The 14,071-nt window shown below is 35.0% G+C and overlaps 1 protein-coding gene across 1 annotated transcript in view; it reads right to left on the bottom strand.

Annotated features, from left to right (window-relative positions):
* The window catches only part of LOC136839197 (uncharacterized), a 37,104-nt gene that overhangs the window by 13,925 nt on the left and 9,108 nt on the right, over positions 1-14,071 (bottom strand). The window contains exons 2-3 of the mRNA XM_067104930.1: positions 6,326-6,443; positions 1,085-1,136 (exon numbers count right to left, since the gene is read on the bottom strand). Coding sequence (XP_066961031.1) covers positions 1,085-1,136; positions 6,326-6,443 — 170 coding nt within the window. The remainder of the gene's footprint in view (positions 1-1,084; positions 1,137-6,325; positions 6,444-14,071) is intronic.

Here is a 14,071-nt window from a genome sequence, read left to right as displayed (position 1 = left end):
AAATTTTAATTTGTAGTTTTTATAATACAGAGAACAGTATCTATAATGCTTTCAAGTATATTTGTGATATTAATCAACTATTACTCTGTGATGCTCTCTAAGAATTTCAATTTTAACTTGTTGTATTAATTTTCCATTAATTAGCATATGAAACTGCTATTCATTGCCAACACTTTTACCACCAATCATCGCATTAAAGTTACAGATATCTTTATTATAATCTCTTGATATTGCTGTTTTAAACATCATCCATTTCCCTACTCAAATTCACCGAATAAAGGCTAAATTTAAAAAGGATCTTTACGACAGTCTTGGGTGGAATTCCCTTGGTAACCAGGAATTGGAACCCCCAGAGCAACCTTTTTGTGGGTGTGTGATGGACAGGATGAAGTTTTTGCTGAGGGTCATCAGCAGGATGGAGGAGTTGGGGGATGTTGCAAATGATGGAGTGAGGGGAAAGAAAAGTGGTGTAATTATCAACACAATACTGAGCTACGGTTACTTGTTCGGATTACTCTTATTTTTGTCTGTGGGCAAAAACAACCAGGGTAGTTAAGAAAAACATTCTGATCACAAATGTGAAAAAATGGTAGTCAGTCTCCACTAACACATGACTTTCAACATTCAACTGCAGTGAAAAATAACTCAGTAACAGGAACTTGTTAAATAGCAATTTTTCACTTGCATCTGGATATAAGCTGATTTTTCTAATTGAAATTTCATAGTAATTTCATAAGTATTCTTATTTGATTCTAAGATTATGAAGCATGAGTAAAAACTATTCTTATTTGTTTCTAAGATTATGAAGCATGAGTAAAAATTCACACTATGTTATACGGTTAAACATATATATCATAAAATGCAACAACATTTTCCACACATAAAACCAACATCAATATTAAAATCTGTACAAACTGGCTAACGTACATCCCAACATGAACCTTAAATAATCTATTGCTTCTAACTACAACATATAGGGAACTACATGGTGATTAATCAATACAAGTCACACCAGCAGTATAAAAACCACCACCAAGACACATCCTGGAACATGCAAGTATAATATATTGCTCAACAGACTTACCTAACAAAAAGTTGTTCCTGATTGTTGACACGCCATGATACTACCGTTGCACCTGTCAGAACAATTACACATTAAACTGTGTACAAAAAATCAAGACATGCTATACAGTTGCCATATATACCAATATACTGTATATATGAGAGTAAATGCACCTCCTTCATTCATTAGAACTTACAGTTCTTTCCTCATATCACTAGGCATAACAAAGTTTAATCCAAACATCCACATACTCAAATTCTTCAAAAAATTTTTTTGGGGGTGGGGAGGGATTCTGATATACTGTACTGTATCTTCTTTGTGTAACATTCAATACATCAACTGAATTTTTTTTTTTATAAACGTTTCAACAGCAAATAAATATCCTTAAGTTACCCATCACAAATAGTTTATACATTTTCTATTACAACCTATTCCTCATTTAAACCATCTTGAGCATTTTCCTCCTCTTCCCACCATTATTGCAATTTCCCTCACCCCATCTCACTTGCTAAAGCAACGGAGGGCTCCTGAATCAATAGCAGACGAGGAACTGGGTGGTAAAAAAATGAGGGAACTGCAGCAGGAGCCAGACAGAGGAGAAAAACCATGTCACAGACTTCTCTCTCACTCTGCCCAAACTCACAAGATGAAGCAACGGCGAGCAAGGGGAAACGATGGAGGAGGCAGAGGCTATACTGTGCCACGCATCTTTTGTGTGTTAGCTATTAGGTTATTTAGCATCTACAAATTCATTAAGCTTGTGAATGTCAAGGATAAAATGAAAATATAACTGTTTACTGTATCACAAAAATTGCTTACCAAATATTTCCTATAAATATATTTCCATAAAAAAAAAAAATATATGTTTAATGGATAAGAAAAGCTAAGCATTCCTTAACAGGAAAGATGGATTAACAGTACCATTAAAAACTAGAATGAAGCAGGAAGTTTAAATGACTTCTCTTTTCAGATGACAAAGATTTACTTCTTGAAATGTAGGATACCACAGGATTTGGAATTATGAAGAAATGGTTCTAAATCTTACAGAGAGAAAGTGAAAAATATAAAAACGAATGTTTCAACTTGCGAACTCACTATTTATGGCATTTTAATGAAACTTTGATGGACACAAAATACCTTTCTTATATTTTTGTGAGAAATACATAAAAATATATGGAAGTTGTCAAATTAGCTAAAAATACTTTTCATGGGAAAACCTGACTCATTAATAACTAAATACTACTACCTACACATTACCTTTCACCACAACAGCACTGCTTTTTAATATACTACTGAAAAACTTATATACATGCTACATCAACTAACAGTTCTGACATCAAATAACCATCATTAATACAGTCCAAAACTTACATTTCATCCAATGGAATTTATTACAACCCTGATTATTTTTCCTCTAAGCAACCAAAGAGCTAGCAAGAACAGCAAATTTCTATATTTATTCACTCTACATCATTTATAACAAACAGTGACCTCAATGGTGAAGCATGAACTCAATGTAAAACATATAGTATGACAGGGAACGAAAGTTGTGCAAAACTTCTGCTGTATATGGGTGTCTAAATTAATTCTAAGCTTCCTCTTCAACATGTGCCAGAAAAAGTCATCTATGAGCAGGTAATGATAGTATACCCATCCTCTTCCAAAGAAACGGTCATCGGTGCACAACTGGACATTTATTTGAAGGATACAGGAATTTGGTACAGTATGCTAAAATATTCAAGATACAAGGTGCAGGAGGAGTTTTTACCAGCAATTACAGAGATACACGGGAGGGTTTCTTCACAAACTATTTGTAATAATGTTCCTTAGGTGAGCTCACTTTTTCATTACATACTCAAGTTACAAAGCCCTAAATGCTACAGAATGCCAATGAGTAAATGACAATCCTTAAAGCTGTTGGATGAAAACGTTTGGGGAAATAATAACGTTAGATGCTTATTTCATTCTGTTGTGATCTCAAGAAACTCAGCAAAATATGTGGTGAAAAAGTTATCTTGAATATTATTTTCCCAGCTGCTGCCACAAAAAAAAAAAAAAAAAAAAAAAAAAAAAAGTACTGTCCATCAAGAAGCATGTATACCATCTGTCTGAAGGCAAAAGTGTGACATGAGCTGGTATGACAGCACTTCAGTGTTGCATCTCTGCCGAGAAATGGGACAAAATTAGTTCCAATGAAGGGGTTGGCCACTGCAAGACTTGAATTCATCTACTTGTTCATTTGTCTTCACAGTCTACAAAGAATACTTTCTTTCAAAAGGAGCTTAATGAGGCTATTTACAGATAATAGAAGTATATAGGAAGAATAGGACAAGCGGAAAATTTTCACAAAGGGTTCAAGAATAGTACAGTAATTACATTCAACATATCACTTGCAGATACCATACAACCTTTCATATTACCTGACTTTCAGACCCAATCATTTTTGCTTTGCTGGCATTCACTTCGCCCTTTACCTGCCCTTTTATCCTTGAATCTGTTTTTTTCAACACATGTTCATTAAGTCTTCCAGTTCTTTTTTTTAGCAATTACATAAGCTTGAATGTCATCTACTTGATTTCTAATCAGACTTAGTATAGAACAAGTCTAACACCTATCAGGAATTTTTCCAATTTACTTCCTGCTACTTTCACTTGCTGCATATACAAATTTTCTCAAGTTATTAGATTCATATCTCATTCTTCTGGATTTTTCCCGTTTCAGTACATTAAGTGTTTTATTAAACAAATCCTTAATCCTTTGTGACTCTTCAACATATTAGAATTTAGCTCCACACAAAATTCTAATCTGATGCATGTCCAGGAATAAATTGTTTGAAATTCTGCAGTGCTAAGATTGACCAGTAACAAACTGAGCAAGTACATTAATCATAACCTCAACAACCATGGCTAACTTGAGGCCGAGTTAAAATAATGTCTATATATATCTGGAAATTATGGCAATACATAAATTTTAAGCCATATGAAACCTTATAAACTTCCCCCAAGCAAAAATAAAATTAAATCATCAAAATTCGGGGCAACTACATAAAATTTGTAAAACGGCACCTATTTTCATCTTTCTAATTTATGAACAAAGAATTGGCTCTCAGATTCGAAAGGGATAATTTACCTTACCTAATATAATGTACATTATACTTGACACTGAAATGAACCAAATACAGTATAAACAGGCTTTTAAAGGCATACACAAAACATTATACTATCTCATTTTAAACTTCCCACCATTATCTTACACCATCATCAACATGCCATAAAATCTCCTGTCTTAACCTTTCAACTTTAGGAGACAAACATCCAATTACTTCAAGAGGAAGTCACGCAAAAACTGTAAGATTTGTTTCAACAGAGCCCAGATTGCACTGCTGCAAGACATAACTGGTGTAGAACTTTACTTTAAGATTTTACTTAAATATAACCTCAGCATTTTAGAGACATGTTTTCTTTATATCTGTCAATATTATACACATGAAAAATGATTTACAAAAATCTACAAAGTACTTGCAAAAGCGTCAGCCCACAACAAAAACTATCCAAGCATTTTCTTGTTTATAATAAAGAATATTCTGATTTTATTGATGGACTTGATATTGTAAATAATGAGTGTTTATTATAAATTAAGTACGGGGAGCCCTTAAATATAACAAGAACTTATTTACTTCATCAGGTTTTGGCTAACCCCTTAACCCATTACTGTATTCTGGAAATTAAAATAATTCTTCCTGCAGTCATCATATACTGTATTCTATAGCCTATACAATCTACTTTCTATGGTGCAGTAACCTAAATGTCTGAACTCTAACCTGAGAAAAAGCAAATAACTCAACACTGTGTATCTGGGTGTAACCTCAAGTTTTCTTGGTCTAACCTACAAAATAAATGCACACTTAAATAAACCTAGGTTACTATCCTTAAAGATCTCATACCCTCACTGTTATATTAATTAAAAACCCTTAACTAAACCAAAATCAAGTTATGGGTCCATGAATTTTAAGTTAACTAAAATAATTATAATCAACTTTTATCAGTACAGGACTATTACAGACATTAAAAAATACCTTGTTAGAATTTGGCTTGCAGCTTAACCATCTGTGAAATGATTAACACACAGAATTTGGTCTTTCAAAGAACATCAATTTCAGCAAATCATACCCAAAAGCAAATTAATTCTCTTTTGAATGCAGTCTTTCAAATATAATTTTCAGCCAATGATAACCATCAATAAGCTCAATATCCTTTGAATTAGGTCTATGAAATATCAATTGCAGCCCAAGATACCCCAAGCACATTAAATTATCCTTTAAATCAGGACTTTCAGAGAATATCAATTTCAGCCTATAACCAACTATTTTGAAATTGGTCTTTCAAAAACTATCAATTTCAGCTAATGATAACCAAAAGCCAATAGCCTCTACTTTTCCAACTGACTGCTTTCTCTTTAGATTTGCTAATTACAAAGAAAACAGCAAAAGCTGTTCGAAAAATAAATAAGTAACAATTCAAAATGCGACACGCCTTACGCCCTTTACATTAATTGCACTGAGGTGAACTTGCCCCCATTTACTTTCCAAGGACAATGTGAATGTTAACTCTCAGCATTTGATCTCCTTGAATGACAAGCACAGGACCCAAAACACACACACACAGACACACAGACAGACAGACAGACAGACAGGCACAGACACAGACAGGAGAGCATTGGGCAGGATCCTGTGGGAAGATTTATGAAGATCCTTTTTATAACCTTTAAGGGTGAATGACCACCAGGGGCACGGTAGGGGGTATCCGATGCCCACAGACCATCCTTCCCCTCCCCCCCCCTTTGCATCCACATCCCACCCATACGACGAGGCCCCCAGAGGCCAGCCCCCCGACCTGGGGAAAAAAATAGCCCTCCCTCGGCCATTATTCACTCGTAATTCGCCTCCTACGGCATGTTGAAATATGAGCTAAGTGTCTCCGAAATCCTTAGACGATTTCGCACCGAACTGCAGCATGCAGATCGCAGCCAGATTTTGCATTTTTCGGTATTTCCTTTGTTTCGTCGAGCCGGGGACTCTGCGTTTACAAAAAACTCGCCACACCAGACCAAAATCACGCGCGGGCGTCTCAGGGGGATTTCCAACGCGTTTGCGCCTTTCTGGAGGACAACATTACCGCGATATAATAAAACCCGCGTTGTCTGTGCATAAGGCAGACAGATTTGACGTATCCCGTCCAGATATCACTGCGAAATGTCACTTACCGTGTAAATTGACAGTGCAAGTGGTGTTGTTGCCGCGGTCGAGCACCACGACACTCGTCGCTGGCACCGCCATCTCAGCTACTGAGCCTGAGCTGTCTGCTGCACCCTTTTCCCGCCTCTGCTCGCGATTGAGAATAATTTAAAACATTAAAATCATAAACGAAACCTTATCATTTTAACATCAATGTAACAAAATTACTAATAATATTCAATTATAACCTTAAAATATTTTTAAACAAATTATTAACTTAGTTATTTCGAAGAATGGAACTAAATCGCAAACTCGTTTTTTACACGAGATTTTGCGCTTAGCTGAAATCTTGACATTTTCTGACAGCAGCCGACAGACTTCCCTGTTGCCGATCTTAGCAATCCAGGGTACTTTTTTGAAACTTATTTCCAATGCTTTCTGAATGTGCCGATCAGCTTATGTCTAAGCAACTCTTATTTAGAACTGTTTTATTAGAGAAATCTTAGTGACTGAGGTATAAGCTAAATAACGTAACGTCAAAAGGATCTCTTTAAACCGATTTTCACAGGCATTATTGATATCGAATCTTGGGAACAGTAAGCCAAGGAGCAATCAAGAGATCACACACGTGTACGTATACATACATGCACACATATTTATACAGTGATTATAACCATATATATATTTAATTATATACTGTAATATATATATATATATATATATATATATATATATATATATATATATATATATATATATATATATATATATATATATATATATAGAGAGAGAGAGAGAGAGAGAGAGAGAGAGAGAGAGAGAGAGAGAGAGAGAGAGAGAGAGAGAGAGAGAGAGATACATGTGTTGAATTCAAGCCACAACAGACACTGCTTTGATCTACAGTCTACATTTTCAAATACGATCTGTCAGCGAGAAAATGGGATAATAAACACTAAATCTATTAAATAAAAATGATAATACACAATAAGCACACTATACTACGTAAGCTAAGATTTCTTTATTAATGCTGTATATAAGTATTGCACTTTTTCTCATTAGCGGACTGTATTGAATATAAAAATATTTTAGAATACTGTGGTTTATCGTCATTTCACAATTCAAGGACACTTGTAAAATATCTGCTCATAAACAGTCATGAGAAGGAGGAACAAACCATTCAAGAAATGTAAAATGTAACTGGCAAATAAACGGGGCCCGCCAGATGGGCCAAAAGAGGTCGGAATTGAGGACCTCCAAAAATAAATCTCGAGAATCAACGGTATTGAGGTACTTACACCAAATATCTAGTCATGCCACTTTGTTGCATTTTTTCAAGTAGCTTCTTATCAAACTGACTAAATTCCCTAGTATGTGTGCTTGTGTTTAAGATGTATGAGCAGTACTCACAAACACAGGCATAAACATATGCAGATACACATCTTTCCTGATAAAGGTTTGGCAATGAAAAACAAAGCATCAGTCACATACACAGACACCACATCAAGAGCACACTGATCTAGTACATACGATGTCACCGACTTCTTAGCTCAGTTACTTTTGAGTCTATGGATTTAAATGTTTTTTAGTACTAACACCTGACACCGCATCGGTCTAGCACATTTGTTGTGGTCTCCCTCTCCACCTCCCTTGCAAACCACCATAGCTATAAACACTTTTTGCTGTTATAGATCCTATTACTCCGCTTATAATTCCCAAACACTTCACTTGAGCAGCTTTTGATTTTTACTTTTAAGTCCATTCAACACCCACATTCCTCTCACTGCATGTAGGAAATATTAGGAGCTCACATGGCGACGGCCTCTACCTTGTTGAAGCGTAGGCTACGTGTGATCTGAAAGCACTGTTGGATTTAAAATGCTCAAGACAGTGACAGTTAAATAACGGTTTTGATACTTCAGTTATAACAGGGATTAAAGCATTTGTTGGAACGACTGAGGCAGTCGCTTTCCTTAGATAAACCGAAGTATGTTTCTAAAAGGAATGACAAGTACATAAATATGTTCTGAACCAGATACCTTGGCAATGCTTAAAGATGCCAAGAATACTGGAGAGAATTTAAGCCGGAAGAATGATAAATTACGAGAATCATGATCGTTGGAATTTCTAACAAAGGGGTTGGCAGAAAATGAAAGCTAAGGGCAGTGGGCTTTTCACTGTTGAAACAAGGGAGTTTGACTAACAGTTAAGCATCAAATATAGAAGACAATAACTTTTCTTCCCACAGATACTGGCTCTCATCTGCTGCTTGGAAAGTTGAAAGATTAGTTGTTATCATTTCAAACCCTCCAGACAAAGAAACGTATGCATATTTCTACGGCATTGTGTATGTACACAGAAATTTCTATACGTTATCATCTGTTAGGCTAATAAGAGAATCTATTGGCGTACTGACCCCTCCAGAGCTTCAGTCAGATATTGACACCAAAATGTACTTGGAGTAATTGGGCTTTGGTCGTCTGAAAGACATGGACGCAGAGGAAATTCTTATCATGGAGATGTTTTCATAGGCCTACATCTGGCCCTTTTTAGGCATACATAAGAACAGGTGGACGTTTAAGCAGGTCTTTTCGGCTATTGTGAAAGATCGCTAAGAGATCAAGAGGAGTATTTTCTCCTTTAAAGAGAAAATGTTTTAGAAAAAAGTAAAATATGAATATGTAAAGACCTCGATGCGGTACCTTCTGCTGAGATAGAATGTGATCGTTATAAATAAAAGACAACGAACTACTGAGGGATTTGAGGTCATATATTAGTCCTTCATAGCACTGTTGTCTCTCCTGAATGGTGTGTGTGTATATATATGTATATATATATATATATATATATATATATATATATATATATGATTATTCCACTAGGAAGAGAGAGAGAGAGAGAGAGAGAGAGTGTGTGTGTGTGTGTATATATATATATATATATATATATATATATATATATATATATATATATATATATATATAAGGATTATTCCACTAGGAAGAGAGAGAGAGTAGCATGTTTCTGTTTCGGGAGAAGGCCACATGGGATGATCAAGTTCAATTTAGACCCGATTTTGAATAGAAGCCGCCTTTCTTTTCATATCCTCACCAACACCATTGAGAATGGGACAATAGCTTGCTTTCGTCAAGAGTAAGAATACGGAAAATCTGAGTTTTCATCTTATCGTGAAACTTTCGGTATATTGATTATATATTTATATTTCAGTTATCGTTTTAGGTTAAAAGAGTATAAAGATACGAGGTTAAAACCCAGGCCTCTATTTTCAAGGTATTGCTACAATCGAGAATGTGTAGAAAGGTTCAAGGTATTTTTTATTATATATATATATATATATATATATATATATATATATATATATATATATATATATATATATATATATATATATATACTGATTGTAACATTGCCTTGAAAATAAGTTTTAATATAATATCAGAGAGAGAGAGAGAGAGAGAGAGAGAGAGAGAGAGAGAGAGAGAGAGAGAGAGAGAGAGAGAATTCTAGGCTTATGCAATCTTAAAAGTATAAAAGTATTGCGAAAAATAAAACATCGTACGTGATGAAACGGAATAAAAAAAAAACTTCCAGTTTAATGTAATGTAAATATTGAGAATATTCCTGTCTTAACATCTCATTGCTTCGTTGTGATACAACGTATACTACGTCAGAAAACTTTAAAAGTGCTCGTTGTCATTTTATTCTAACTAAATAATCGCATATTAGCTTTTGACTTCTCCCACAAAGGTTAGAGAATTATGGAACTGTCAGAACGATGTGCATCGCAAGTAACTACAAATAACTAGCGCCTGGCTTTTGGGGGGATATTTGAGGGTGTTTTATTGTTTTATTAAAAAAAACCTGGTCGGGGTGGGCTATTCATGCAAGTGCCATTTTAAAATTTGTCTGCGCCGAAAGTATACGGGATGACTTTGCAAACGGAGTTTATGATTATCAAGGCTTATTATTATATTCAGCCGGCCAGATCAAAGTTCAAGGTAGCCACGAGTCAAGGCGCCTCCCTTATATATATGTATATATATATATATATATATATATATATATATATATATATATATATATATATATATATATATATATATATATATATATATATATATACGTCTTTTATGTAATTTTCCTTTTAACTGTGAATTTTAAAAGAACAAAGATGATGAAGCGATTTAAAATGAGATGGCTGAATAGTAATACAGAAAAGAACAAAGATGTTAAAGTGATTGAGAGCATGATGTCTTAACAATAGTAATATAAACTATCATTCAAACTATTTTCCAGGATGTGAATGTTAGTAGATACTAGTTTTAGTAGTATGATGAAACAGAAAGCGAAATTTTTTTTTTTAAACGGGAATAAAAACGACTTAAGCTTAATTTATTTTCACGACTTGACCCTGCAAAACGACCGGCTTTGAGAGAGAGAGAGAGAGAGAGAGAGAGAGAGAGAGAGAGAGAGAGAGAGAGAGAGAGAGAGAGATATTAACAAGCCTAAACACTGTTGTTTCTGAAAGACTAAAGTGGCTTAATCTTTCACCTATTGGTTCGATAAAAACCATTATTAAACCAAGACGAAAATTTGCTGGTTTCAATAATAATAATAATAACCCATTGCTTCTTGGAGGTTTATAAGGCCCAATCCAGTACATACCTTATGCCATGCATTCCATATTACTTGTACGTTCACATTTCCTAATTTTAAGTCTTTAATCCAAGCATTCCTCCGTTCTATAATCCCGTCAATTCTAAGGCCTTTCTTTATTACATCCCAGAAACTTATGAATTATACACACTTAAATTTTATTTGTATTCTCCCATTTTCCCTACATGACCAATACACCTAACAGTAATTTTGCCAACTTTCCAGTTAACTTCATTTTTAAAAATCTTTTTAGCAAACTTTCATTGTATCTTATTTATTTATTTATTTTTTTTTGCTCCTCACTCCACCAGTATTTCGTTAAGAATATCAGCAGCGCCAAACTTTTTCAATGCATATTTAACCACAATACCTCGCGCCCATGAAGAAGATTTTGGCCCCAACTGTTTCTTCATACAATCAAACTTTGCTCCCACCCCAAGATTTCCTTCCTCGGCTTCCAAATGTAAGTAGTGTCTCCTTTTTTATTTTATTTCTTTTTAATTTCATCGACTTTCTCCCCGTAGGGGGTTAGTCCCATCAGTGCACCTCATGCGGTGCACTGTAGGCATTACTTAAGGTTCTTTGCAGCGTTCCTTCGGCCCCTAGCTCCAACCCCTTTCATTCTTTTTACTGTACCTCCTTTCATATTTTCTTCCTTCCATCTTACTTTCCACCCTGTCCTAACAACTGATTCATAGTGCAACTGCGAAGTTTTCCTCCAGTTACACCTTTCAAAACCTTTTTACTCTCAATTTCCGTTTCAGCGCTGAATGATCTCACAGGTCCCAGTACTTGGCCTTTGGCCTTAATTCTGTATTCAGTCCATCTACTTTCTAATTCACAATTTCCCTCCTCCCTTTCTTTCTTTCTTTCACCTATTCCTTAAGTCTGCTGTCGTCCTTATCGGATCCAAATTGCTTCGAACAGTCAACTACTTCCTTTCTCTTACTCTACATCGATTACTCCGACTTTCTAGCTTCGTGCTTTCGTAAACATCCTTACCCTTTCTAACACGTACTCTCAACTTTCTCCTCTCACTCTCACTTTCCAGCCCTGGGCATAATTTTGTTATCTAACAGTCAGATGTCAATTGTAAGGAACCAAGAGGTTCTTTCATATCTCGCAATGTGTTATGTTATGGTTAAAAGGCAAAGAATTATTCAGCATTATTCATTGCATCTATGTCAACTCTGGAATAGTGAAAACATGGGGGTGACCACCAACAATTTAAAGCTGTTATGTCAACTTTCTTCCTTATTTGGATTAGTAATTGAAGTGCATTTTTTTTTGCCGATTGGCAAAACATAAGCAAACATACATACTGTACATGCCTACGTATGCATGTATGTGTATGTGTGTGTGTGTGTGTGTGTAAGCAAGGGAGAAACCGGAACTTTTTCCAGGTGGATTTACCTAAGATGACACACACACATATGACACATATATATATATATATATATATATATATATATATATATATATATATATATATACATATATAAGTACATCGCATCAAACCAGTCTTTTGGTCATATATCATGGCAAAACTTCAAGCTGACAATTTACATAACCCTGCGACATCTATGAACACTTTGATATGGCCTATATGGATTAGATTAGAGTATAAGATTTAGGCCAAAGGCCAAGCACTGGGACCTATAAGGTCATTCAGCGTTGAAACGGAAATTGACAGTAAAAAAGACCTAAAGGTGTAAACAAGAAGAAAACCTCGTTGCTGGCTGTGAAAAAATATTGTTAGGAGAGGGTGGAAAGCAAGATGGAAGAAAGGGATATGAACGCAGGTATACCAAAAGGAATGAAAGGTGCTGCAGCTAGGGGCCGAAGGGACGTTGCAAAGAACCTCAAGTAATGCCTACAGTGCACATCGTGAGGTGCACTGACGGCACTACCCATTGCTTCTTGGAGGTTTATAAGGCCCAATCCAGTACATACCTTATGCCATGCATTCCATAATACATGTACGTTCACATTTCCTAATTTTAAGTCTTTAATCCAAGAAACTTATGAATTATACACACTTAAATTTTATTTGTATTCTCCCATTTTCCCTACATGACCAATACACCTATAGCCTATAAGGGGTCTAGGGAATGACTGTTACAGTTCTGCTATGAAAGACAATGACCCTTTAACGAATATGATAATACGCGCCCTATTATCAACCTTACCTGGTATGAAAACCAATATTATCTAAATTATTAAGTAAATAAATAAAATATCTAAATAAATAATCAAAGCTCGCCAGTCTAACATGACTAATAGTAACCAATGTCTTCTGCTGCTTGAACAGGTTTAAGCTTCGCCGGGACTTACTCACTGTCAGGTGTTATTGATTTACGTGTTCAACTTTTTTCATGTGCAAATTTTAGTGCTCGCGCGTTTAATCGGAATTAAAAGTCATAGATTTGCACGTTCCTGTTTTATTCGAAGACTTTTATTACTAATATCTTATACTAAGAATGACGTTACATGTTTATGTACGATATTTGGTTAGATTAAGTTGCTTATTGTATAGGGTACCTAAAATGATTATGCAAAGTCTGCTAAACTGATTAAAATAGCAGGTGTGTTTTTTTGTTTTCTGTAAACATCTCCTTTAATATTTTCAGTGCATCAATATCCAAGGGTAATGTAATAGCTAGTACAGAGAATGAGAATACTTGAAAGTTCATTTACGATATTTGGTTAGAAGGTTAAATTGCTTATCACGTCGTAGGAGATCTAAAATGATTATGACAATTCTGCTAAAATTGATTAAAATAGTTGGTGTTTTTATTTGCTGTAAACGTCTCCTTTATAATATTTTCAATACATTAACATCCAGTGTAATGTAACAGAATTCATTTGCAATGATCTATAACCCAACACTTCGATATCATCCTGATCTTTTCTTTTATGAAAGCATGAATTACTTAGGAATTCTGACTGACCTCCTAAATTACTGCAACCTTCTCTGGAAAAGTTATTTGACCAGTGTCACCTCTGCTCTTTGAATATTTGATGAGTTTGGCTTTACTAATTGGCGTGACAGATACCAACCTGCCTAATACCGTTGGGCTCTTTGTCAATACTGCAGGCAT

This window comes from Macrobrachium rosenbergii, chromosome 6 (genome assembly GCF_040412425.1).
Source record: "Macrobrachium rosenbergii isolate ZJJX-2024 chromosome 6, ASM4041242v1, whole genome shotgun sequence".
NCBI lineage: Eukaryota > Metazoa > Arthropoda > Malacostraca > Decapoda > Palaemonidae > Macrobrachium > Macrobrachium rosenbergii.
This window is presented reverse-complemented; position numbering and strand designations above follow the sequence as displayed.